Below are 24,176 nucleotides of genomic sequence, written 5' to 3' on the forward strand. Positions count from 1 at the left end.
ATTCATGAATGTGAAGGAAATTGCTGAACCCATTTCTGTGGCACAGCACATAGTAGCTGCAAAGTTAGGTTTAGGTATGGAGGCTGCATTGCTACAAGAAAGTGCTTACAAGTATGTGTGAGAGAGACAGGGAAGAAATGAGACAGGTGGACAGAGAGAGAGAGAGAGAATGCTTGTATTATAGATTAATTTTAAGAATGGATCATAATATTAATGCTGGCAAGTATGAGAATTAGGAAAAGAGAATAAAGCAAAAATGTATAACTGTAAAAGCCAGTAAGTTCAATGTATTATTAATGCTTGAAGTTCAAAGACTGGATTGTGATTCAAGAAAAAGTAAGTGGACAATAGTAGGTGATGTGCTCAAGACTAAATATGCTCAATTTATATTAATAATGATTTGAATGTATTTGAATCAATACAAATTGTGAGAGTTTTTGAGATGTTTAAATAGCTGAGGTAGATAGTTCAAGATTTTTGGAAAAAGATCACAGTCCTAAGAATCCAATTTTCCCAGTTATCTCTTATTCATACAATTACCTCCAAATGTAGTGGTTTTAAAAGAATTTGTCATCATTCCCTTTGATTTTGTGAATTTTCTAGCATCCATTGGGTACTTCTCACTTGGTTTCTCTTTCTCAGCTGGCTAATCAGATTTTTGATAGAGTCCTAATCATCTCTAAGCTTGACCAGAATTGATGCTGGTTGTCAACTGGAAGCTCAGCCAGGACTGTCCACCACATGGCCTCTCCCTGTGATTTGGAATTCTCACCACACAGTGGTTGTGTTCTTGAAAGTGTCAAAAATGTAAATATTCAAAGATTCCAATGAAGATGTTATAAGTTTTCTTACAACACTGCCTCAAATATCTCAGTATATCATATTCATTTTCAAGGAAATCAGTTAAGTCAACCCAGAAGAAGGGATGGGAATTAGACTGTACCTCCTGGGAAGGCAGATACTATTACAGGAAAGTATATGGGATGCAAGATATTGTTTTGTACATGCTTGGAAGATGTATCCTGTGAAAGTGCATCCTCTGGCAATAATAATACATATCTCCTTCAATGTCCAATATCCATGGATATATCTCTTCCGTAAGACGTACACTCTCATTCCCATTATGAGATTAATTTAAGCACACATTTCATATGATTTGAGAAATGAACAGTTATCACTTGAAACTGGATGAGGAAGGGAAAGAAGGAGTGGGCAAACACAAGTCTCTGGTTACAATGTTCCAGACAAATAGAAGATATAAATTCTGGTATTCTAAGGCACAGCAGGGTGAATTTAGTAACAACAATGTCTTATTTTAGAATATCTAGAAGAAAAAAATTTGAATATCCTCATCATAAAGAAGTGAAAAAAAGTTTACCTTGATGAATAAATTAATTACCCAGTATACACATGAATCAAAATATCACCTTGTATCTTGTAAATTTGTACAATTGATATATGTCAATCAAGAAATTTAAAAAGTAAGTTCTTGTTTTCAGTTCCCTGTACACAGTTCTTTGAATGCAGTTCTTCTCAAACTGAAGTCCTGTAAGGTAAATAATTGAGTATTCTGACCTTTATATAGCCATATAGGATAGTGATACTGAGATAGGATGCCTGCAATAGATACTTATAGGTCAAAGAACAGGCGAGGTATTAAATCACTTGTCATTATAATTTTAAAATTCAGTCCAAAATGTAACAATATTCTATGAATAAATGTTACAGAGCAAGGCCACCTACAGAGACAAAGCAACCAAGGATGTCATCTGTCACTGGTTCTTGCTACTGTGCCAGAAAAATTTCAGACACAACACACATAGTAGCAAGAGTTTATTAGAAGGGATAGGTAAAGGAAAAAGGGGACACTCTCAAGGGAAAAAGTGGTTCCCCTGGGAAAGGAGAGGGACAGTGTATATTTCCTGCTCCCCAATTTTGTTGGGCATCTCAGAGAAGTTTCCAGAAAAGTCCTGCCTGTGTCCACCAGTTGACCTTTGATAACAGGATTGCATCAGACTTCCACGTCCTCACTGCACATGGTCTTACCCCATGGAGGGGAGATTTTACTATTATAATGACATGTGAAAGATCCAGGCAACTCTGAGTCATTTGGGTGCATGTTGAGGGGCTCTAATTGGGAACATGTTCTTACAAATTTTATGGTTAAGAGTGTTGCCTCTTATCATCTTATCTCCCTGAGTTCTGCAATGTGGTCGGTCTGTGGAAAGATCATAAAATCCTCCACTTCAGGGTAGTTTGTGTTCTTAACAGCAAGGAGGATCCTTTAGGGCCTGCATCTCTCCTGCAGATGACATGTTGTTTACTAAATAATGTGCATATCCAATTGACCTCATTCTGGCAGGGGTGAAGTAAATTGCTTATCTGAAAGAAACCATGTGGGGTCAGCACAGTAGGTCAAGTTTGTGGCATTATCTCCTTAACCTCACTGTATCCACTTCTCTCTCATGTCTGTCTCTTACCTACCAATAAGGACCCAAGCCCCCTTCCTGGAAAGGATTATGGACAATTGCCTCAGTAGACTATGTCTTTTTTTTTTTTTTCAATGAGAAATGACCTGAGTAACTTTCTCAGCATGTTATCTGCCTGAAGAAGTTGAAGATTCAAAAACTTCTTTTCAAAAGACTATGCCCCTTTAAGTAGAAACTGATGGTGGTTTCATCTTTGGATTTCTCTTTTTAAAAATCTATGAATATTTTATAGTTTTAATCCTTAGACAAAAGCCACACCCACAAATATCTCCCTGATTGTCCACTGCCTAATTGTGGCTGAGAGTTATCATGTCAGGGGAGAATAATGCTAAGATTCATAGAAGTTCTTTGTCTAGTAGAAAATATTTATAAGGCACACCCTTAAATATTTCTGTATTCCTAGTAAACAATATTCTTACAAACTTGATCTATAGATGATACAACTCCCTAAAGCATTTTTTTACTTGGAGAATTTTTCCTCCTGTGAAGATGCTGTGGGTGGAAAAAGCCACATTTATTACAACATAGCTAGGCTTGACTCTTTAGTATCTACCCTAAATTCTGATTCAACACTGAACAATTTGATTATTATCTCATATCCCTTTATTTGTACCTTATCATATGTGGCATAAAATCAGTGTTAGCACTTTCAAAACTCTACTTCCAAATCTCCTTAGCCAAATACAACAGAGCATTAGGCATATTTTATACATTCCATATTTTAGTTACAAGCAATCTGAAGGCTCAATTAGACTGGATGTGCAAGATGACTTAATGATATGCTGGTAGTTGTTGTTGTCTGCTGTCTGGGATTTCAATTGGGGACATTTATTCGAATATTTATTAATGGCTCCTCCATGTGACCTGGGATTTGCACAGCCTAGTAACTAGGGCTAAGAAGGAGTCTACTAATATCAAGCCTTTGAATAAACCATGGTGGATTATGTGAAGACTTTTATTAAACTAACATACGAAGCCCCAAATATCACTTTTGTGGATATCATTTTTCAAAGATATACTAAGTTCAGCCCAGATTCAAGAAGAAAGATCAGAATCCATTGACGTGGGATGGCAAGATGTACACCTTGCAGAAAAGCACAGAAGCTAGAAAATATCATTGTGATCATTATAGAAAACACAATCTGCCCTATCAAGTTACTATAGGGTTATCTATTATATACACTACATTCACCAGAAATATTGACAAGATTGTTTAGTTTTGTGAGAGGAAAAACAAACATTCTGCCAAAGGAGAAAAATCTTCAAGAAAGAATGACCCAAGCTAAAAAGATAATGCAACAAATACAGAAAATAAATATTTTAATGATATAAGATTTTATGAAGTTTTATGATTTTATGAGATTATATGAAGTTTTAGGATGCATGAATAATGTTAGACAAGAAGTAATTATGGGGAATATACAGGAGTGCTGTCTTTCCTTTAAGCCCCCCATAAATTATTACAAGAATCAAGTTTATAGGTTTTTCGAAAGACCATGACTTTTCTGACATGAAAGGAGCCAGGATCTTGGTATCAGAATCACCTGGAGGATTATTAAAGAATGCAAAAGTCCATGGCCGGAGAATAGAGCCTGGAGTTGGCATTTTCACCTAGATGTTCAGGTGATTCAGGTATCCACTATGTGTTTGGAAACAGTTGCTTTAGCGGATTAATTTTCCCAGAGGATGCTTTAGAAAGTGTAATGATCCCATATTACATTTACCAACTTTCAGCTTCAATGTGCTCTACAAAGATAACCCAAATTATGAGGCTTTTCATTACTTTTAACTTGTTTATAAAAATCTTCTATTTTATATATAATCAATATGCTATCCTATATGTCTTGGATATTTTATCTGAATATGAGACAAAGATCTCCCTCTAATCTATCTGTGCATGAAAACATCTTCAATTTTTAGCTTCTCTTCACATACAAATCTTTTCTTACTGCTTTCTCTTACCCATAGTGGATTTCTAGGATTTTATATAAATTGAAGTCAATATTATGGAAATATCAGCTTTTTTTAAAAAATGGAAAAAACCCTCACATCACTAGTATTACTTTTTGTCTTTGCCAAGCCCTCAATCTCATGTCATTGATTCCCTTTAGGGGACAGGAGGAGGTTGATTCTGTCCCGAATCTGCTTGGTCTTCACCCCATAGATGATTGGATTGATGGCAGGAGGGAAAGTCACATAGAGGTTGGCAAAAAGTATGTGGAAGGAGTGAGGAATATTGTGACCAAAACGGTGGGCAAGGACGGAGAATATGGCTGGGGCGTAGAATGTAAGAATGACACCAATGTGGGAAGCACACGTACTGAGTGCTTTTTGGCGGGCATTCCAGGACGGAAGGTTAAAGACAGCATGAAGTATGAGAGTGTAGGAGATACCAATGAGGATCAGATCTGACATGACCGTCATCACAGGCACAGCAAATCCATACCATATATTGATGGAGATGTCTGCACAAGCGAGCCGGGCAACACCTATGTGCTCACAGTACGTGTGGGGAATGATGAGTGTTCGGCAGAAAGGTAGTCGCTTTAATAGGAAGATGCATGGGAAGATGATACAAAAGCTCCTGCTGATAATACCCATCACAATCTTAGTAATAAGCTGATGGGTAAGAATCGCAGAGTATCTTAGGGGGAAGCAAATAGCAACATAGCGATCAAATGCCATGGCCAGCAGGATAGCAGAATCCATGGCAAAGCTGAAGTGGAGGAAAAACATCTGAGTAAGACATCCATGGAAGGTGATCTCCTGAGGACCCAGCCAGAAGATGCTCAATGTTTTAGGTACACACGTATTAGACAGGATGAGATCTGTAGCAACCAGCATGGAGAGGAAAAAGAACATGGGCTCATGGAGGCTGCGCTCCGTGAAAATAAGGTAGAGGAGGACGCTGTTTCCTGCCAGGGCCACAAGGTAGATAATAAAGAAGGGAATCCCGATGCAGTGATGGAAGGGCTCCAGCCCTGGAATTCCAAGCAGAATGAACACGCCTGGATTGAAGCTGCTCATGTTGAATGCCACCATTATGATCGTAGGTTGGAGGAATCTCAGAAACTGAAAATAAAAATTTTATGATATTTGGTTATCATCTTCAATAGAAATTAACCTCTGAGGTTTCTCCAATAGTATCCATTCACTTTCATTTCTCGGAAATGATTAATTATCTTCTTCTCTTTGCTAGTAAATGTCTGCCACATTTTCAGACACAATTTTAAGTCATAATAGAAGTGATATTTAAACATTGTCCCAGAGACATAAGTCACAAAACTAAATAGTCTTGCCTCTGTATCAACAACTCAGAAAATTCTCTAAGAAAATGTGTGCATAGGATAATATTAGGCAGAGACCCACTTAATTGCTAGTTAGGAATTGGAGCAAAGTTCAAGGTGAATTCCCAGCCCTAGAGAAATGCCATAACTAATATGTAGGATCACAAGGTGCTTAACAAAGGCAGGATCAATGTCTAAATCCTTAGGTAAAACAGGGGGTCTCTTTTCTTTCTTGCTTCTCCCTCACACTAAGCCATCTTCCCTGGTTCTCATTACTGTTAAAGAAAACTTCACCAACATAAAGAGGAAAAAAACACTCTTCCCTAAAATTTAACTTTTCAATGACTTAATCTGCCCTTCAGACATTCCTAGTCCAGAATAATGTTCAAGAAAAGGCAGACTATGTTTAGCCAGGCTTAGTAATCCTAGCAACTCAGGAGGCATGTGGATTTTGAGTTCAAATGCAGCCTCAGCAACTTAGTGAGGCTCTAAACAACTTATGACATCCTATATCAAAATATCAAAATAATAATTTTTAAAAAGGTTAGAATGTGGTTCTGTGGTTTAATGCCCCTGGCTTCAATACTTGTTTTTAGAAGAAGGAGAAGGAGAAGAAGGAGGAGGAGGAGGAGGAGGAGGAGGAGGAGGAGGAGGAGGAGGAGGAGGAGGAGGAGGAGGAGGAGGAAGGGAAGGCAGATTAGCTGGGCAGGGTGGTGCATACCTGTAATCTTTGCAACTTGTAAAGCTGAGCAGGAGGATCACAAGTTCGAAGCCAGCATCAGCAATTTAACGAGAGAACCTGTCTCAAAATAAAACGTAAACAGGATGTGTGGCACAGTGATTAAGCATTCCTCCATTTAATCCTTGGTACCAAAAGGAAAGAAAAAAGAAAAGATAAAAATAAAAGAGTATAGTCTGATGACTTATTATGTTAGATTTGCCTCATGAAAAGATGATCAAATCCTTCTCCCAACCCTCCAAGAAGAAAAACAAGAGATGGATAGCCTGGACTCCAGGCAAAGTTGCCCAGTGGCATTCTTCCCAGTCTAGTCCACTTAATGACTCATTCTGGAAAAACTTTCTTAAAACAGTTGAGTCTTTTTTCCAAAACTCTTTTGTACCATGATAGAAACTCTTTTTCTCTAAACTTGGTGTCAATCTTTTTTTCTCTCTCTCTCTCTCTCTGTGTCCCCTGAGTGTTGAAATTCTTCAGTGTTCTGTGTATATCTAACTGCTTTCTTGGTGAGAAACTTCATCTGGGAGATCTTCACAAATCCTGTGACTTATCACTGAGACCCCTATGTTGAACATTTTGAAGTCTATGGTCTTAAACACAGTGCTCTCTCCTCAGTCACACAATTGTTATCCTATGCCTGCCATCTTCACTTAAAAGTCCCACAGGTACACCCCACTCAGAATATTCCAAATTACCCCACTTGTCTGTCTCTTGCACCAACCCTGATTCTACTACATTGTTATATAACTCAACAAATGACAGCACATCACAGTGTTTTTGTCTAGAAACTTTGACTCTATCTTAATCATATCTTCTTCACAAACACCCTCCCCATCTTCTAAACAATTATCCTATCACAAGTATTCACCCTCTAAGTATCTCTGTGTTACATCCACTCATTGCTATCCCTTCAGTGACTGCTCTAGCCTATGTATCATTAGGTGGCACCAAGACCTCTGCATCGGGCTCCTAATTCAAATGCATTTTCCTTTAGCAATTACAAGTTGGGGAGGGGTTGAAAAAAGAGCCAGAATATATAGAGAGAAAATTAAAAGAGTATTTAAAATATATCTCCTGGTGTACTCCTTTTGGCTTACCTGCCACTAAGAAAGAGTAGAATAAATCAGACATAACTTTCCTCTGTGCATATATGAATACATGACCAGTGTAACACACATCTTGTACAACTACAAGAATGGAAAGTTATACTTTCCATTCAAGTGTCCCTGGCTTCAATCCTGGTGTCAAAAAAAAAAAAGAAAGAAAGAAAAAAGAAGAAGAAGGAGGAGGAGGAGGAAAATAAGAAGGAAAAAAAAGAAGGAAGGAAGGAAGGAAGGAAGGAAGGAAGGAAGGAAGGAAGGAAGGAAGGAAGGAAGGAAGGAAGGAAGGAAAGGCAGACTAGCTCAGCAGGGTGGTGCATACCTGTAATCTTAGCAACTTGGAAAGCCAAGCAGAAGGATCATAAGTTTTAAATACAGTGAACTTGAAAGTATATTCTTACTATTCCAAGAGAAATGAGGATGTGGTCTAAGGTCTATTGCAACTAGAGAGAAAAGGAAAATGGAAAACCTATCACTTCCAGATGGGAAGAAATGGCAAGGATGAAGTCAGCAGTGGATTTCACCTGTGTGTTACTCAAAGAAAGCTCCCCCTCATTAACAAAAGCTTTAGTTACAGGAGAGGCCAATATACCAATATACCGAGAAGCTTCATCAAGAGCCCATAACACAGGATCCAGGGTTCCCACTTAGTACCACAAAATTGTGTGGAATTTCCCTTTCTCACACCCTACCACACATGCACCCCATGCTATCTAAGGAGAGGAAAAGGGACAATATAGAAACTGAAAGGAAAAAATAAAAATTAACAGTTATGATTATTGAATAACCAGAAACAAATACACTAATCTACATGAAATAAGTAGAAGTGGTCAAAAATTTAAACAAGACAATCGAAGCATATATCTTTGTGTATGTGGGTTTACAGGGCTGAGTGTTGAACTCAGGGCTTCCCACATACAAGAACAGTGGTAAGTTATATCACTAGCCCTATCTTCTTATTTATAAAAAGCAAATAATTTATTTAGAATACGGTTGATTTCCAAACATACAGAAAGCTTAAAAGTCCTCTATGCTTGCTTCTTTTTCTTTCTTTCTTCCTTTCTTCCTTCCTTCCCTTATTTCTTTCTTTTTCCCTTTCTTCTCTTTAGTTTTACATGACAATAGAATGTATTTTGACATATCAAACATACATGGAGTATAACTTTCCATTTTTGTAGTTGTACAAGATGTGTGGTTACACTGGTCAGGTATTCATATATGCACATAGGAAAATTATGTCTGATTCATTCTACTCTTTCTTATTTCCTTTCCCTTCCCTTCTATCATTTCCCTTTGTCTAATCAAGTGAATTTATATTCTTCCTGCTGCTTATTGTGAGTTAGCATCCGAATATCAGGGAGAACATTCTTTGGTTTTTTCGGGATTGGCTTATTTCACTTACCATGATCGTCTCCAGTTCCATCCATTTACCAACAAATGTCATAATTTCTTCTACTTTAATGGTATATGCACCACGTTTTCTTATCCATTCATCTCTTGAAGGGCCCCTACTTTGTTTCCATAGCTTAGCTATTGTGAATTGAGCTGTTATAAATAATGATGTAGTCACATCACTGTAGTATGCTGATTTTTAAATCCTTAAAAACATGGAATGTTTCACAAATTTGTATGTCATCTTTGCATAGGGACCACGATAATCTTCTCTGTATTATTCCAATTTTAGTATATGAGCTGCTAAAGTAAGCATTCTCTACTTATTTTTAAAATTTTATTGTAAATATTTTGTAAAAGCCTAAATGCTTCATTCACTCAAATGATATATTTAACTCTTAATTTGTATTCATCACACAATTTATAAGCAGTAAATTATAGAATGTTGTAGAGAAGTAGATACTCGCAGTCTGAATTAAGGTAACAACAGAGATTGAACTTCTGACATATAAAAAGATGGAACTGGTAGATCTTGCCTATTGTTAGAAGGATGATAGAAATAACAAACAAAGGTGTTGAAAATTTGGAAAGCTCTTTCATCTCCATGAACTTCCTAATAAGTTTTTTTTTATTTGTTTATTTGCTCATTTGTTTATTTTTTCTTTGATTCTGCTTTGTCTCACAATTTTAGAAAATAATTTAAGAGTTATCAAAATACGCCCACCTGTCAGCTATCCACCAAGGGCAGCAAATTATGTTACTTGGAAACACATTAACTGGCTGGGTGAATAGCATCCACTTTTTTACATCTCCAATACTTAACTCATACCTGAAGAATTTGCATAAAACTCTTCTAGACCTAACCAGGACATTATTGACATCATGGTAGGATAGAGTTCCTACATGACACTCTAAAGGACTTCAGTTATTTTCTTTGCTTGGTCTTAAGCATCATGTTAACACCCCACCTCAAGTAAGAGTATTAATTGGAAGAGCTCACAGAATCCTCTCCCACGTCAAAAGTGAGATAACTTTGGTCCATCAACTATGTCACCCCCAATTTAACCTTCACATTTTGGAAATACTTCTGTCTGAAATCCTGCACTTGTGTTTGATCTTGATATTCAGCTAAATTAATTGTCTCTTTTTTACTGGCTAACTCCCACTCACCTACCATCCTCAACAAGCTTTACTGACAAATATTCAAACTAGAAATGTTCCTAAGAACTCATGAGGCCTTTTGCCTTCTTGAATCAGAATGCTTACTGCACTATTTTAGTTTTGGTTTATTAGCTTTCTCATGTAATAAACAGTAAACTTTAATAGGACAGAAGTAAGTTCTCTTAGAATAGTTTTCAATAAGTATAGGGTGAAGAAATTAGCATAGGAGTGTCCTTGGGACTCCACACTAATTCATTTCATCATTCAATTAATACAGTTCATTCAGGTTCACTACCCTGCCATTCACTCTTTCCCAAATGTCCCTGCATAGCCTACCATAAAATAACACAGAGCAGTGTCCAGTGCTGTTAAACGTTTCTGGGAAACGAAAAGATCTCAAAGAGCATGGGAACTTGCTTCCCTTATTCATGTATCTTCAACTTGATGAAGACTTTCACCAAAGGAATCCATTGTCACTACACCCCACTGAAAGATGGTCTGGAAGTAAGGACACAGGAAGATGTGAGAAATTATTACCTTCCCCACCCACCTTCAAAGTTCTAAATAAAACAAAAGATCTGTAGCTTTGCATTTCCATGATTTACTCAATCTTCCTGGATATCACAAACTGTATATTTTCTTTAATGTATTAATAAGTCTTTGTCTTAGATCACAATCTCTTTGATCACACAATCCTGGTTTTTGTCGTTAGCAAATATTCTACTCATTATTACTTATTGATCGATCTCTGATTAATGAGTGTTGTTCTCTTCACACCCAAGACTAAAAGTATGTCATGACACATTCTATATTCTAGCTCAGTCCCACTCAACACTAAACACAAGACACATTTTTCAGTAATATCTTTAACGTAAAGTACCATAACTTATGGCTGGTTTTTATTTTAGATGCACTGATACGATGATCTTACTTCTACCTCCTTAAAAATAATGGGCACCCGTGGTTGGTCTATAAATTGCAGAGAACTGCCTTTAAGACTCATCCCAGAAGACAAGTCCTCACCCCATTTTGTATGTTTGCTGCTCCATGGTGTGAATGGGGAAATGAGCTTGTTGGTGCTTGCCCTCATCTTCCCAAGAAACAACAGACACTCCTTCATATACGTGTTCACAAATATAAGCACATGCTTATACTTAGGAGTTAAATGAAAAGTCTCTGAGCTGGACTTTCAGATGTCAATCATCAGATGGCTAGTCCCAGTCTGGAATGGGCCATCCTAAATATATCATGACTACTTATTGTCTTAAACATTTCTCATATTATTAGCATTAGAACTTTTGACCTCCAGAAAAATCTAAAAATAGTTTAGGTAATTTAGTGTAAAGGACTCAGAATTAAGTTCCTCCTAGTTCCAGTGACACATGCCTGTAATCCATCTACTCAGAAGGCTGAACAGGAGGATCACAAGTTTTAACCAGCCTGGAGTCTTCACTTGACCCTGTCTCAAAATAAAAAGCCAAAATGGGCTGGAAGTATAGATTAAGGGTGGAGCACTTTCCTAGTAAATAGGAGGTCCTGAGTTCAATTCCTAGTACAAAATTTATTTTGAAAAGGAAGAAAGAATGAATATCTTGCTAGGCATTCCTCTTTGATTCTACTCTCTTCAGTAAGCATAAGCTCTAGAACTATGTTCACGTTTTAACCTAGGCCTTTCTTACTTCTTGGAGTCTCCCCTTTCCCCACCTCCTTTGCTCTTCTTCCTCAGGCCCCCTCTGCACCAGCTTTTACTTCCTCCAAGTGTTCTCCCCTACTCCCCACAAAGTCATACCTCGGAAGTCCTGGTCCTGGAATTGTTTTTGCAAAGGCACGATTAGGAACAGAGGGTATAAAATAAAGTAGGTCAAAGGCAGTCCACAGACAGAAGTGGCAAGGTCAGGAAGGACAGACAGAGGGACAAAAGGAACAGATGTGGGATCCACATCACAGTGGGGACGAACAAAAACAGAGCCTAGAGGGTTTAGCACAAAAATACCTCCCTTGTCTTCTCCTGGGATGAAAGACAAATTAGAAGAGAGGGCTTCTGAGCCAGAGAGACCTATGAGCCCCAGTGATTCAAACAAATTAACACTCCCTATACTAGGAACGTATTCCTCTGCTAATATTAGTGAAAGCTTGTATCTTAGAATCCAAAACCATAGTGTAAAGATGTAAATATGTAGGTTCTTTCTCTTATCCATTCCAATGTTGATGGCCAACACCGCTAAAACAAAAGGCAGATTGTTAAGAGAAAACATCATATTCATTCAATCTGATTTTTAGTTGTCACGGGAGATTTCAGAAATAAAGATCCAAAGACTCAGTGAAAACTGCATTTTTAAATTCAGGTTCAATGAAGAAGGGACAGCTGGGTAGAAATGTGATTGGACAAAAAAGGTAGGATCTCATGGTAACTAGCTGGGGAATCTTAATGACACCTGTTGATTCGGATTCTTCTTAGTCTGTGTAACATTCCTTTCCCTCCAAGTAAGTCCTCAGAAATTAAGGTCTTAGATCCTCCTTTCAGGTGAGGTAGATGAGCAACCTCTCCAGGTTTTATGTCTTTCCTCCAGGGAGAGTTTTAGTTTCTACGCTTTCCTTGAGAAAGAAGAATTTTAGTTTCTATGACATTTTCTCTGGGGATAAACAGGAAATAAAGAAAAGAGAGATGGACAAGAGCAGAGGAGACTTATTTCTGAGGTCCTTCTAATTTCTGGTATTTCAAAGTATTCAACATGCCACAGACCACACTTTAGGGTAACATGTTGTAATACCACTGGTACCATAATTGAATCAAAATCTTAGTGAGTTGAAATACATCCCCTTGTATCCTTAGATGACAATGCCCTGGAGACATTTTTCAGTGCCTGGCATTTCTGCAGTTGTGAAGAGGACTCTCTTTCTGATGGTTTCTTCACTGGCCAATCTTGGTTGGCATTCTTCATCTTGCCTCTGTGGTGAATCAGCATGGTGCTGTGGAATTTTATTTTTCTTTATGTTGAATTATAAATCCAGGCTAAAACTCATTTGTTTTAATCCGTTTATTGAGCATCTATTATGTGCTACCACAATTGCATTCAATAGGAATACAATAGTGAACAAGGCAGGTGCTAACTTGGTCCTCAGCACTAATGGAGATCAGACATTAAAAACTAAATACAACAGTAATCATCTCATCAGGACTTTGATAGTCCTAAAATTAAAAGTGCATGTGCGATGGGAATGTATATAAGAGATCGTATTATAGTATACAGTATTCAAGGAAAGATTTTTCTCTCTCTTTTTTTTTTCTTTTTTTGTACAGGATATTGAACTCAGGGGAGGGGCACTCAACCGCTGAGCCACATCCCCTGCCCTATATTGGATTGTATTTAAAGACAGGGTCTCACTGAGTTGCTTAGCACCTCACTTTTGCTGAGGCTGGCTTTGAACTCACAATCCTCCTGCCTCAGCCTCCCAAGCCACTGGGATTACAGACATGAGCCACCATGCCCAGCAAGGAAGGACTTTTAATTGAAGCCTAAATAAGAGGCACCAAGCCAATAACAGTGTCTAGAAATTGTACATATTTGTGAAGCTGAAACTAGGCAAGTAATGGTGGGTATGTGGTCTTAATTCAATTATCAACAATTGTATCATTCTAGCCTTTTGGGACATTTTCAGCAACTTCTTCAAAATACAGAGCTAACTCCACCAAGATACCCTGAATATATTTTTCAGCTGAGTATATAAGAGAGATGGTGAGTTTAGGAAATAAAACAATGGCTAAAATAATGTACTGTGAAATCTATGCTAGCTATCAACAGTTATTTAAAAGGCCATGAACAATAGTTGAGAGAAAAGAGTTTTGTTGGTGTTTGAATATACTTGAAAAACATTAAAAACATGAGGGGCATTAGGTATTTTCATTGGGCAGAGTGTAAAAAAAAATACAAAAGACTATGTTTCAGCCTTCAAGAAATATATGAAACAGGTATTGGATAGAAAAACACATAAGAAAATAAGTGATAGTTTTTAATAATGCCAAAATTAAAGTTCCTATATGAGCCTCTTCTGAGCCACTACACCAACATTTCAGATAGAAAAAAATATATCTGAATACACACATACAAATAGGATCTTTATGTCAGAATGCCAATTTTACTCATTATTTCCTTCAATTTTTAAATATATATTTATTATGATTTAAAACATGCCTTTATTTTGAGTGGAGATTTGGGATCTAGATGGTCTTATCCTAAGGCAGTTTCCCAAGAGGACTATTGATGGCTTCCACCCAACCCCATTGGAAATTTATACCAATTTTATATTAAGTACAATCACAAGACACTGGGTATGGCAATATAAAAAGATTATTTCTGGAATTACTTTCTCAAAGATGCAAGGAACTGCTATAAATTGTAAATAAACATAAATTAAGTATAAGTAAATATAACTAAAATGTAACACTTGGAGTTTTATGAAAGCTTGCTCTTTTCATTTAAGTTTTCCTTGTCCTGCAATCATCTTAAAGGAGGACAATATTCAAGCATAGTCCTGAGGACCTGGAATCACTGAAAAATTTCAAGGTAATGGTGACCCAATCACACGTAACTTATAAAATGCTCATTATGGCTTTCATAGAGTGCATTAGAAGGAACAGGTTGGAAATCCTTCAAAAAGACTATGAAATACTCTCAGAGAGATAGGTAATACACTAAAGCTCTGTCAAATTCCATGTCATAATAAAGGTCAGAAAGTGATGTTTATATTCATCAGAATGAATAATAGAAACTTCAGACTCAATTGTTCAATTTATCATTCTTATTATTTTGCATTACAATTCTTAATACACTTTTATACCACAACTTATCATGTCTCCGATTGTATATCAGGTATGTTGAGTTAATTTTGTCAGATGGCATCATAAGAGAAATAAAGGCAAATTGCAGTTCTAAGGCAGTAGCATTCCTATTTTTAATAGTGCAATTTATCATGAAGGAAGATGGGAAAGAACACTTGGTACAGAGACACGTAGTGAGTTTCCAGATCATTTTTGGAGAAAATAATCTGGGAGTGTTGGGGACCGCAAATCAAGTCAAGATGGCGCCTGGCAGTTTGCCAGGAGGAGTGGTTTGCGAGGCAACGCCACCAAGCCATTAAGATGGTAGAGATTCCTTATTGGCTGATTGCTGTAACTGGATGATGCTAATTGAGTCAAGCTGTGTGTAATGAGTTAGGTATATATACCTCTGCTGTTTTGAAACAAGGCGGCTCCCGCTACCTTGGGTGCCTGCTACCTTGAGTTCCCGCTCAGTTCCCGCTGAGTTTCCCCTCAATAAAGCAGTTCCTGCTTCAACCTTCAAGTTGCTTGTCACCTCCTGGTTATTTTGCCCAGCCGGACTCGTCATGGGAGAGTTTGTAAGGCATTAGTGTGAGTAGGATCCCAAGAAGTAATTAGATGAAGAGTTCAGAATTCAGATAGTAGAGGGAACTGGGACCAAAGACAGAGCAGGCCCAGCGGACTGCTGAGGGGCAGAGCCGCCCCCCACCCCCCTCGCCTGCCAGGTAGGGGAAGGGTGACCACCGACAGAAAAGGCCCAGTGACCCAGGGCGGGACAGAGCTTCCAATCACTCCTGCAAGGTAGGCGGGCCTGCGACCCACCGGCAGAAGAGGAGCAGTCGCCTGCTGAGAGGCTGAGCCGCCCCCTCCCCCTGCGCCGGCATAGTAGAGAGAACTGGGACCAAACACAGAGCAGGCCCAGCGGCCTGCTGAGGGGCAGAGCCGCCCCCCACCCCCCTCGCCTGCCAGGTAGGGGAAGGGTGACCACCAACAGAAAAGGCCCAGTGGCCCAGGGCGGGACAGAGCTTCCAATCACTCCTGCAAGGTAGGCGGGCCTGCGACCCACCGGCAGAAGAGGAGCAGCCGCCTGCTGAGAGGCTGAGCCGTCCCCTCCCCCTGTGCCGGCATAGTAGAGGGAACTGGGACCAAAGACAGAGCAGGCCCAGCGGCCTGCTGAGGGGCAGAGCCGCCCCCCACCCCCCTCGCCTGCCAGGTAGGGGAAGGGTGACCACCGACAGAAAAGGACCAGTGGCCCAGGGCGGGACAGAGCTTCCAATCACTCCTGCAAGGTAGGCGGGCCTGCGACCCACCGGCAGAAGAGGAGCAGCCGCCTGCTGAGAGGCTGAGCCGCCCCCTCCCCCTGCGCCGGCATAGTAGAGAGAACTGGGACCAAACACAGAACAGGCCCAGCGGCCTGCTGAGGGGCAGAGCCGCCCCCCACCCCCCTCGCCTGCCAGGTAGGGGAAGGGTGACCACCGACAGAAAAGGCCCAGTGGCCCGCAGCGGGACAGAGCTTCCAATCACTCCTGCAAGGTAGGCGGGCCTGCGACCCACCGGCAGAAGAGGAGCAGCGGCCTGCTGAGAGGCAGAGCCGCCCCCTCCCCCCCGCGCCTGCAAGGTAGTCGGAACTGAGACCACCATCAGAACAGGTCAGACCTGCAACCGAGAGACAGAACAGGCCCAGTGGCCTGAGGAAGGGTAGTGCCGCCCCCCCCCCCACGCCTGCAAAGTAGGCGGACCTGCGACCCACTGGCAGTACAGCCCCAGAGGCCTGCAGAGGGGCAGTGCCGCTGCCTGCGCCTGCAAAGTAGACAGAACGGCGACCACCGACAGAACAAGCCTAGCGGCCCGCAGAGGGACAGAGCCGCCGCCCGCGCCTGCAAGGACGGCGGACCTGCTACCGACTGGCAGAGCAGGCCCAGCGGCCTGCCGGCGTGGTAGGCACATTGCCCCAATTGGCGGAGGGGCAGAGCCGCCGCCCGCGCCTGCGAGGGAGACTTTGCAACTATACAAGACCAATATAAATATATAGGGGGAAAATTCAATAGCACAACAGTTTCACCAAGAAGAAAGGAACGCGAACAGTATGAAGAGACAAGGAAAGAAAGGACCACAAGCATTGCAGGTCAACTCAACTTTAGAAGAGGTAATAGCTGCAGCTGATGGAATGTCAGATAAAGAATTCAGGATATACATGCTTCAGATGATCTGGAGTCTCAAGGAAGACATCAGACAGCAAAATCAGACAATGAAAGATCACTTCAACAATGAATTACATAAACAAATCCAAGAAGCAAAAGATCAACTATACAGGGAAATAGAGGTTATAAAAAACAAACAAACAGAAATCCTAGAAATGCAGGAAGCAATAAGCCAACTTAAAAACTCAATTGAGAATACTACCAGCAGAGTAGAACACTTAGAAGACAGAACATCAGACAATGAAGATAAAGTATTTCAACTTGAAAAGAACATAGACAGCTCAGCAAGACTGTTAAGAAACCATGAGCAGAACATCCAAGAAATATGGGATAACATCAAGAGACCAAATTTAAGAGTCATTGGGATACAGGAAGGAACAGAGTTTCAAACCAAAGGAATGAGCAATCTATTCAATGAAATAATTCGAGAAAACTTCCCAGACTTGAAGAATGAGACAGAACCCCAAATCCTAGAAGCCTACAGGACGCCGAATGTGCAAAATCATAAGAGACCCACACCTAGACACATTATAATGAAGATGCCCAACATACAGAACAAGGAGAGAATTTTAAAAGCTACAAGAGAAAGGAAGCAGATCACATTTAGGGGTAAGCCAATCAGGATAACAGCTGATCTTTCAACACAGACTCTGAAAGCTAGAAGATCCTGGAATAACATATTTCAAACACTGAAAGAAAATGGGTTCCAACCAAGAATTGTGTTTCCAGCGAAATTAAGCTTCAGGATGGAAGATGAAATTAAAACCTTCCACGATAAACAAAAGTTAAAAGAATTTGCAGCTAGAAAACCATCTCTTCAAAACATCCTTGGCAAAACATTACAGGAAGAGGAAATGGAAAATAACAATGAAAACCAACAGTGGGAGGTAGGACACTAAAGGGGGGAAAATAATCAAAGTGGAAAACAAACCATGTTTAGTAACATAAATAAACAAATATGGCTGGAAGAACAACCCATATCTCAATAATAACCCTAAATGTTAATGGCTTAAACTCACCAATCAAGAGACACAGGCTAGTAGAATGGATCACAAAACAAGACCCAACAATATGCTGCCTACAGGAGACGCATTTGATAGGAAAAGACATACATAGGCTGAAGGTGAAAGGTTGGGAAAAATCATATCACTCATATGGACTTCGGAAACAAGCAGGAGTATCCATACTCATATCAAATAAAATAGATTTTAAGCCAAAGTTAATCAAAAGGGATAAAGAGGGACACTACATACTGCTCAAGGGAACCATACACCAACAAGACATAACAATCATAAATATATATGCCCCAAACAATGGTGCAGCTATGTTCATCAAACAAACTCTTCTCAAGTTCAAGAGTCTAATAGACCACCATACAATAATCATGGGAGACTTCAACACACCTCTCTCACCACTGGACAGATCTTCCAAACAAAAGTTGAATAAGGAAACCATAGAACTCAATAACACAATTAATAACCTAGACTTAATTGACATATATAGAATATACCACCCAACATCAAACAGTTACACTTTTTTCTCAGCAGCACATGGATCCTTCTCAAAAATAGATCATATATTATGTCACAGGGAAACTCTTAGACAATACAAAGGAGTAGAGATAATACCATGCATCCTATCTGATCATAATGGAATGGAACTGAAAATCAACGATAAAAGAAGGAAGGAAAAAGAATATATCACTTGGAGAATGAACAATAGGTTACTGAATGATCAATGGGTTATAGAAGACATCAAGGAGGAAATTAAAAAATTCTTAGAGATTAATGAAAACACAGACACAACATATCGGAATCTATGGGACACATTGAAAGCAGTTCTAAGAGGAAAATTCATTGCTTGGAGTTCATTCCTTAAAACAAGACAAAACCAACAAATAAATGATCTCATACTTCATCTCAAAATCCTAGAAAAAGAAGAGCAAAACAACAGCAAAAGAAGTAGAAGGCAAGAAATAATTAAAATCAGAGCTGAAATCAATGAAATCGAAACAAAAGAAACAATTGAAAAAATTGACAAAACTAAAAGTTGGTTCTTTGAAAAAATAAACAAAATCGACAGACCCTTAGCCATGCTAGCAAAGAGAAGAAGAGAGAGAACTCAAATTACTAGCATACGGGATGAAAAAGGCAATATCACAACAGACACTTCAGAAATACAGAAGATAATCAAAAATTATTTTGAATCCTTATACTCCAATAAATTAGAAGATAGTGAAGGCATAGATAAATTTCTTAAGTCATATGATCTGCCCAGATTGAGTCAGGAGGATATAGACAACCTAAACAGACCAATATCAATTGAGGAAATAGAAGAAACCATCAAAGGACTACCAACTAAGAAAAGCCCAGGACCGGATGGGTATACAGCAGAGTTTTACAAAACCTTTAAAGAGGAACTAATACCAATACTTTTCAAGCTACTTCGGGAAATAGAAAAAGAGGGAGAACTTCCAAATTCATTCTACGAGGCCAACATCACCCTGATACCTAAACCAGACAAAGACACTTCAAAGAAAGAAAACTACAGACCAATATCTCTAATGAACCTAGATGCAAAAATCCTCAATAAAATTCTGGCCACTCGGATACAAAGGCACATCAAAAAAATTGTGCACCATGATCAAGTAGGATTCATCCCTGGGATGCAAGGCTGGTTCAATATAAGGAAATCAATAAATGTTATTCACCACATCAATAGACTTAAAAATAAGAACCATATGATCATCTCGATAGATGCGGAAAAAGCATTCGACAAAGTACAGCATCCCTTTATGTTCAAAACTCTAGAAAAACTAGGGATAACAGGAACATACCTCAATATTATAAAAGCAATCTATGCTAAGCCTCAGGCTAGCATCATTCTGAATGGAGAAAAATTGAAGGCATTCCCTCTAAAATCTGGAACAAGACAGGGATGCCCTCTCTCACCACTTCTGTTCAACATAGTTCTCGAAACACTGGCCAGAGCAATTAGACAGACGAAAGAAATTAAAGGCATCAAAATAGGAAAAGAAGAACTTAAATTATCACTATTTGCAGATGACATGATTCTATACCTAGCAGACCCAAAAGGGTCTACAAAGAAACTATTAGAGCTAATAAATGAATTCAGCAAAGTGGCAGGATATAAAATCAACACGCATAAATCAAAGGCATTCCTGTATATCAGCGACAAATCCTCTGAAACGGAAATGAGGACAACCACTCCATTCACAATATCTTCAAAAAAAATAAAATACTTGGGAATCAACCTAACAAAAGAGGTGAAAGACTTATACAATGAAAACTACAGAACCCTAAAGAGAGAAATAGAAGAAGATCTTAGAAGATGGAAAAATATACCCTGTTCATGGATAGGCAGAACTAACATCATCAAAATGGCGATATTACCAAAAGTTCTCTATAGGTTTAATGCAATGCCAATCAAAATCCCAACGGCATTTCTTGTAGAAATAGAGAAAGCAATCATGAAATTCATATGGAAAAATAAAAGACCCAGAATAGCAAAAACAATGCTAAGCAGGAAGTGTGAATCAGGCGGTATAGCGATACCAGACTTCAAACTATATTACAGAGCAATAGTAACAAAAACAGCATGGTACTGGTACCAAAACAGGCGGGTGGACCAATGGTACAGAATAGAGGACACAGAAACCAATCCACAAAACTACAACTATCTTATATTTGATAAAGGGTCTAAAAGCATGCAATGGAGGAAGGATAGCATCTTCAACAAATGGTGCTGGGAAAACTGGAAATCCATATGCAACAAAATGAAACTGAATCCCTTTCTCTCGCCATGCACAAAAGTTAATTCAAAATGGATCAAGGAGCTTGATATCAAATCAGAGACGCGCCGTCTGATAGAAGAAAAAGTTGGCTACGATCTACAGTCGGTGGGGTCGGGCTCCAAATTCCTCAATAGGACACCCATAGCACAAAAGTTAATAACTAGAATCAACAAATGGGACTTACTCAAACTAAAAAGTTTTTTCTCAACAAAAGATACAATAAGAGAGGTAAATAGAGAGCCTACATCCTGGGAACAAATCTTTACTCCTCACACTTCAGATAGAGCCCTAATATCCAGAGTATACAAAGAGCTCAAAAAATTAGACAATAAGAGAACAAACAACCCAATCAACAAATGGGCCAAGGACCTGAACAGACACTTCTTAGAGGAGGACATACAGTCAATCAACAAGTACATGAAAAAATGCTCACCATCTCTAGCAGTCAGAGAAATGCAAATCAAAACCACCCTAAGATACCATCTCACTCCAGTTAGATTGGCAGCCATTATGAAGTCAAACAACAACAAGTGCTGGCGAGGATGTGGGGAAAAGGGTACACTTGTACATTGCTGGTGGGACTGCAAATTGGTGCAGCCAATTTGGAAAGCAGTATGGAGATTTCTTGGAAAGCTGGGAATGGAGCCACCATTTGACCCAGCTATTCCCCTTCTCGGTCTATTCCCTAAAGACCTAAAAAGAGCATGCTACAGGGACACTGCTACATCGATGTTCATAGCAGCACAATTCACAATAGCTAGACTGTGGAACCAACCTAGATGCCCTTCAATGGATGAATGGATAAAAAAAATGTGGCATTTATACACAATGGAGTATTACTCTGCATTAAAAAATGACAAAATCATAGAATTTACAGGGAAATGGATGGCATTAGAGCAGATTATGCTAAGTGAAGCTAGCCAATCCCTAAAAAACAAATGTCAAATGTCTTCTTTGATATAAGGAGAGTAGCTAAGAACAGAGTAGGGTCGAAGAGCATGAGAAGAAGATTAACATTAAACAGGGATGAGAGGTGGGAGGGAAAGGGGGAGAGAAGGGAAAATGCATGGAAATGGAAGGAGACCCTCAGAGGTATACAAAAGTACATACAAGAGGAAGTGAGGGGAAGGGGAAAAATAATACAAGGGGGACAAACGAATGTCAGTAAAGGGGGCAGAGAGAGAAGAGGGGAGGGGAGGGGAGGGGAGGGGAGGGGAGGGGGGATAGTAGAGGATAGGAAAGACAGCAGAATACAACAGACACTAGTATGGCAATATGTAAATCAATGGATGTGTAACTGATGTGATTCTGCAATCTGTATATGGGGTAAAAATGGGAGCTCATAACCCACTTGAATCAAATTGTGAAATATGATATATCAAGAACTATGTAATGTTTTGAACAGCCAACAATAAAAAATAAAAAATAAAAAAAAAAAATAAAATAAAAAAAAAAAAGAGTTCAGAATTCAGAATCATATAAATCTGTATTCTGTGCTTGGATCCTCCTTTAAGCATCTTTCTACAATTTTGTTAAGTCTGTGACTCCTTATTCAAAAACAAATTAAATAATATTACTCTCTCAAACATATTTTTAATTATTAATCTTAAACCATAAAATAAAATCTAAGGGATATTTTTTAAAAGTGTTGGATTTCTTTGTGTATTTAATTAAGAAAAATGGGTACAAAAATATGTACCTCTAAGCTTTCCCAGATGGGGAGGAAAAAATAAAGCAAGTAGAGAATTTAAGAAAAAGTAATAATAATGTATGTTATCAGGACCAAAGTTTGAAACATAGTGTTTGATTATAGCAGAGAATGTTGATAACTACCTGACAAAGGAAGGCAGAAGACTTTTGCTTTTATTTCAAAACCACAGGATGAGTTGCATCTGGGGAAATATCTATTCTTCAAATATCTTCAAAATTAGCAACAAGAATAATATGAACCTTAGTTTGGCTCTGCTGCATCCAGCATCAGCTTTTACACACACACACACAGAGAGAGAGAGAGAGAGAGAGAGAGAGAGAGGGGCAAGGTATTAAAGAAAAGAGTTCATGTTTCAGAAATTTAAATGGCTTGTCTTTCTCTACTTTTCCACTTCCTTATATTCTTTACAAGGGTAGAATGCTTAAATTTTAAATTATTAAGAGGTATACCCTCATTTTGTGTCTTTCTATGTTATGTGAAATTTCAAAAAATCAATTAATCTAAATTTCACCTTTGGTGTCCACTCACTGTAGCCTCTTCCAAGTGATGAAAAGAATAAATTTCTCCTGGATCTGCTTGGTCTTCACGCCATAAACAACAGGATTTAGGGCAGGAGGGATGGCCACATAGAAGTTGGCAAATAGGATAAGGATATTCCGAGGGACACCATGCCCAAAGCGATGAGCAAGGATAGAGAAGAAGGCAGGTGTGTAAAACATGAGGATAACACACCCATGGGAGCCACAGGTGCTCAGGGCCTTTTGGTGGGCACCCAGGGATGAGAGTTGAAAGACAGCACGGAGGATGAAGACATAGGACTCAGCAATAAGGATGACATCTGAGATGACAGTCATGAGAGGTACAGAAAATCCATACCAAATGTTGACAGAGATGTCAGCAGAGGAAAGCCGAGCGACACCTATGTGCTCACAGTATGTATGTGGGATGATGCGGGTCCTGCAAAATGGTAAGCGTTTTAGAAGAAACACATCTGGCAGGACAATAGAGAAGCTCCTCACAACAATGCTCACCATAAGCTTGATGATCACCTGTGGGGTCAAGACGGTGTTGTATTTCAAGGGCAAGCAGATGGCCACATAGCGATCAAATGCCATGGCCAATAGGACAGCTGAGTCCACTGCAAAGCTGAAGTGCAGGAAAAACATCTGTGTGAGACAACCAGAGAAGGTTATTTCTTGGGAGCCAAGCCAGAGGTTACTGAGCAGTTTGGGCACTGTGGCAGTGGACAAGATGAGATCCGTGCTGGCCAGCATGGACAGGAAGAAGAACATGGGCTCATGGAGGCTGCGTTCAACTGCAATGAGGTAGAGCAGGATGCAGTTGCCCACAATGGCCACAAGGTAGATGACACAGAAGGGAATCCCAATCCAGAGGTGGAAGTGCTCCAGGCCAGGTATTCCAAGAAGGATGAAGGAACTTGGGTTGTAACAACTTGAGTTATACAT

General features: G+C 39.3%; 2 protein-coding genes and 1 non-coding gene across 3 annotated transcripts; all 3 read right to left on the reverse strand.

Moving 5' to 3' along the window:
* Window positions 1–4,583: 4,583 nt before the first annotated feature.
* LOC114098496 (olfactory receptor 52H1-like) lies at window positions 4,584–23,822 on the reverse strand. Its single transcript, XM_027942745.2, has 3 exons — window positions 23,742–23,822; window positions 6,498–6,575; window positions 4,584–5,561 (listed from the first exon to the last, which is right to left on the reverse strand). Exon 3 carries the CDS (start codon window positions 5,529–5,531, stop codon window positions 4,584–4,586), a length of 948 nt encoding a protein of 315 aa, XP_027798546.2. The 5' UTR covers window positions 5,532–5,561; window positions 6,498–6,575; window positions 23,742–23,822.
* Window positions 9,214–9,320, reverse strand: LOC114098645 (U6 spliceosomal RNA). The gene has a single exon (XR_003583756.2). It is a non-coding gene; the product is annotated as a U6 spliceosomal RNA (small nuclear RNA).
* Window positions 23,235–24,176, reverse strand: LOC114098508 (olfactory receptor 52H1-like). Its single transcript, XM_027942758.2, has one exon. The coding sequence runs from the start codon at window positions 24,174–24,176 to the stop codon at window positions 23,235–23,237; it is 942 nt and encodes a 313-aa protein (XP_027798559.2).

Source organism: Marmota flaviventris, chromosome 9, assembly GCF_047511675.1.
Source record: "Marmota flaviventris isolate mMarFla1 chromosome 9, mMarFla1.hap1, whole genome shotgun sequence".
Taxonomy (NCBI): domain Eukaryota; kingdom Metazoa; phylum Chordata; class Mammalia; order Rodentia; family Sciuridae; genus Marmota; species Marmota flaviventris.

Excerpts from the sequence above, each read along its gene's own strand:
- LOC114098496 (XM_027942745.2), bottom strand. The coding sequence starts at position 5,531 with ATGGTGGCATTCAACATGAGCAGCTTCAATCCAGGCGTGTTCATTCTG.
- LOC114098508 (XM_027942758.2), bottom strand. The coding sequence starts at position 24,176 with ATGTATAACTCAAGTTGTTACAACCCAAGTTCCTTCATCCTTCTTGGA.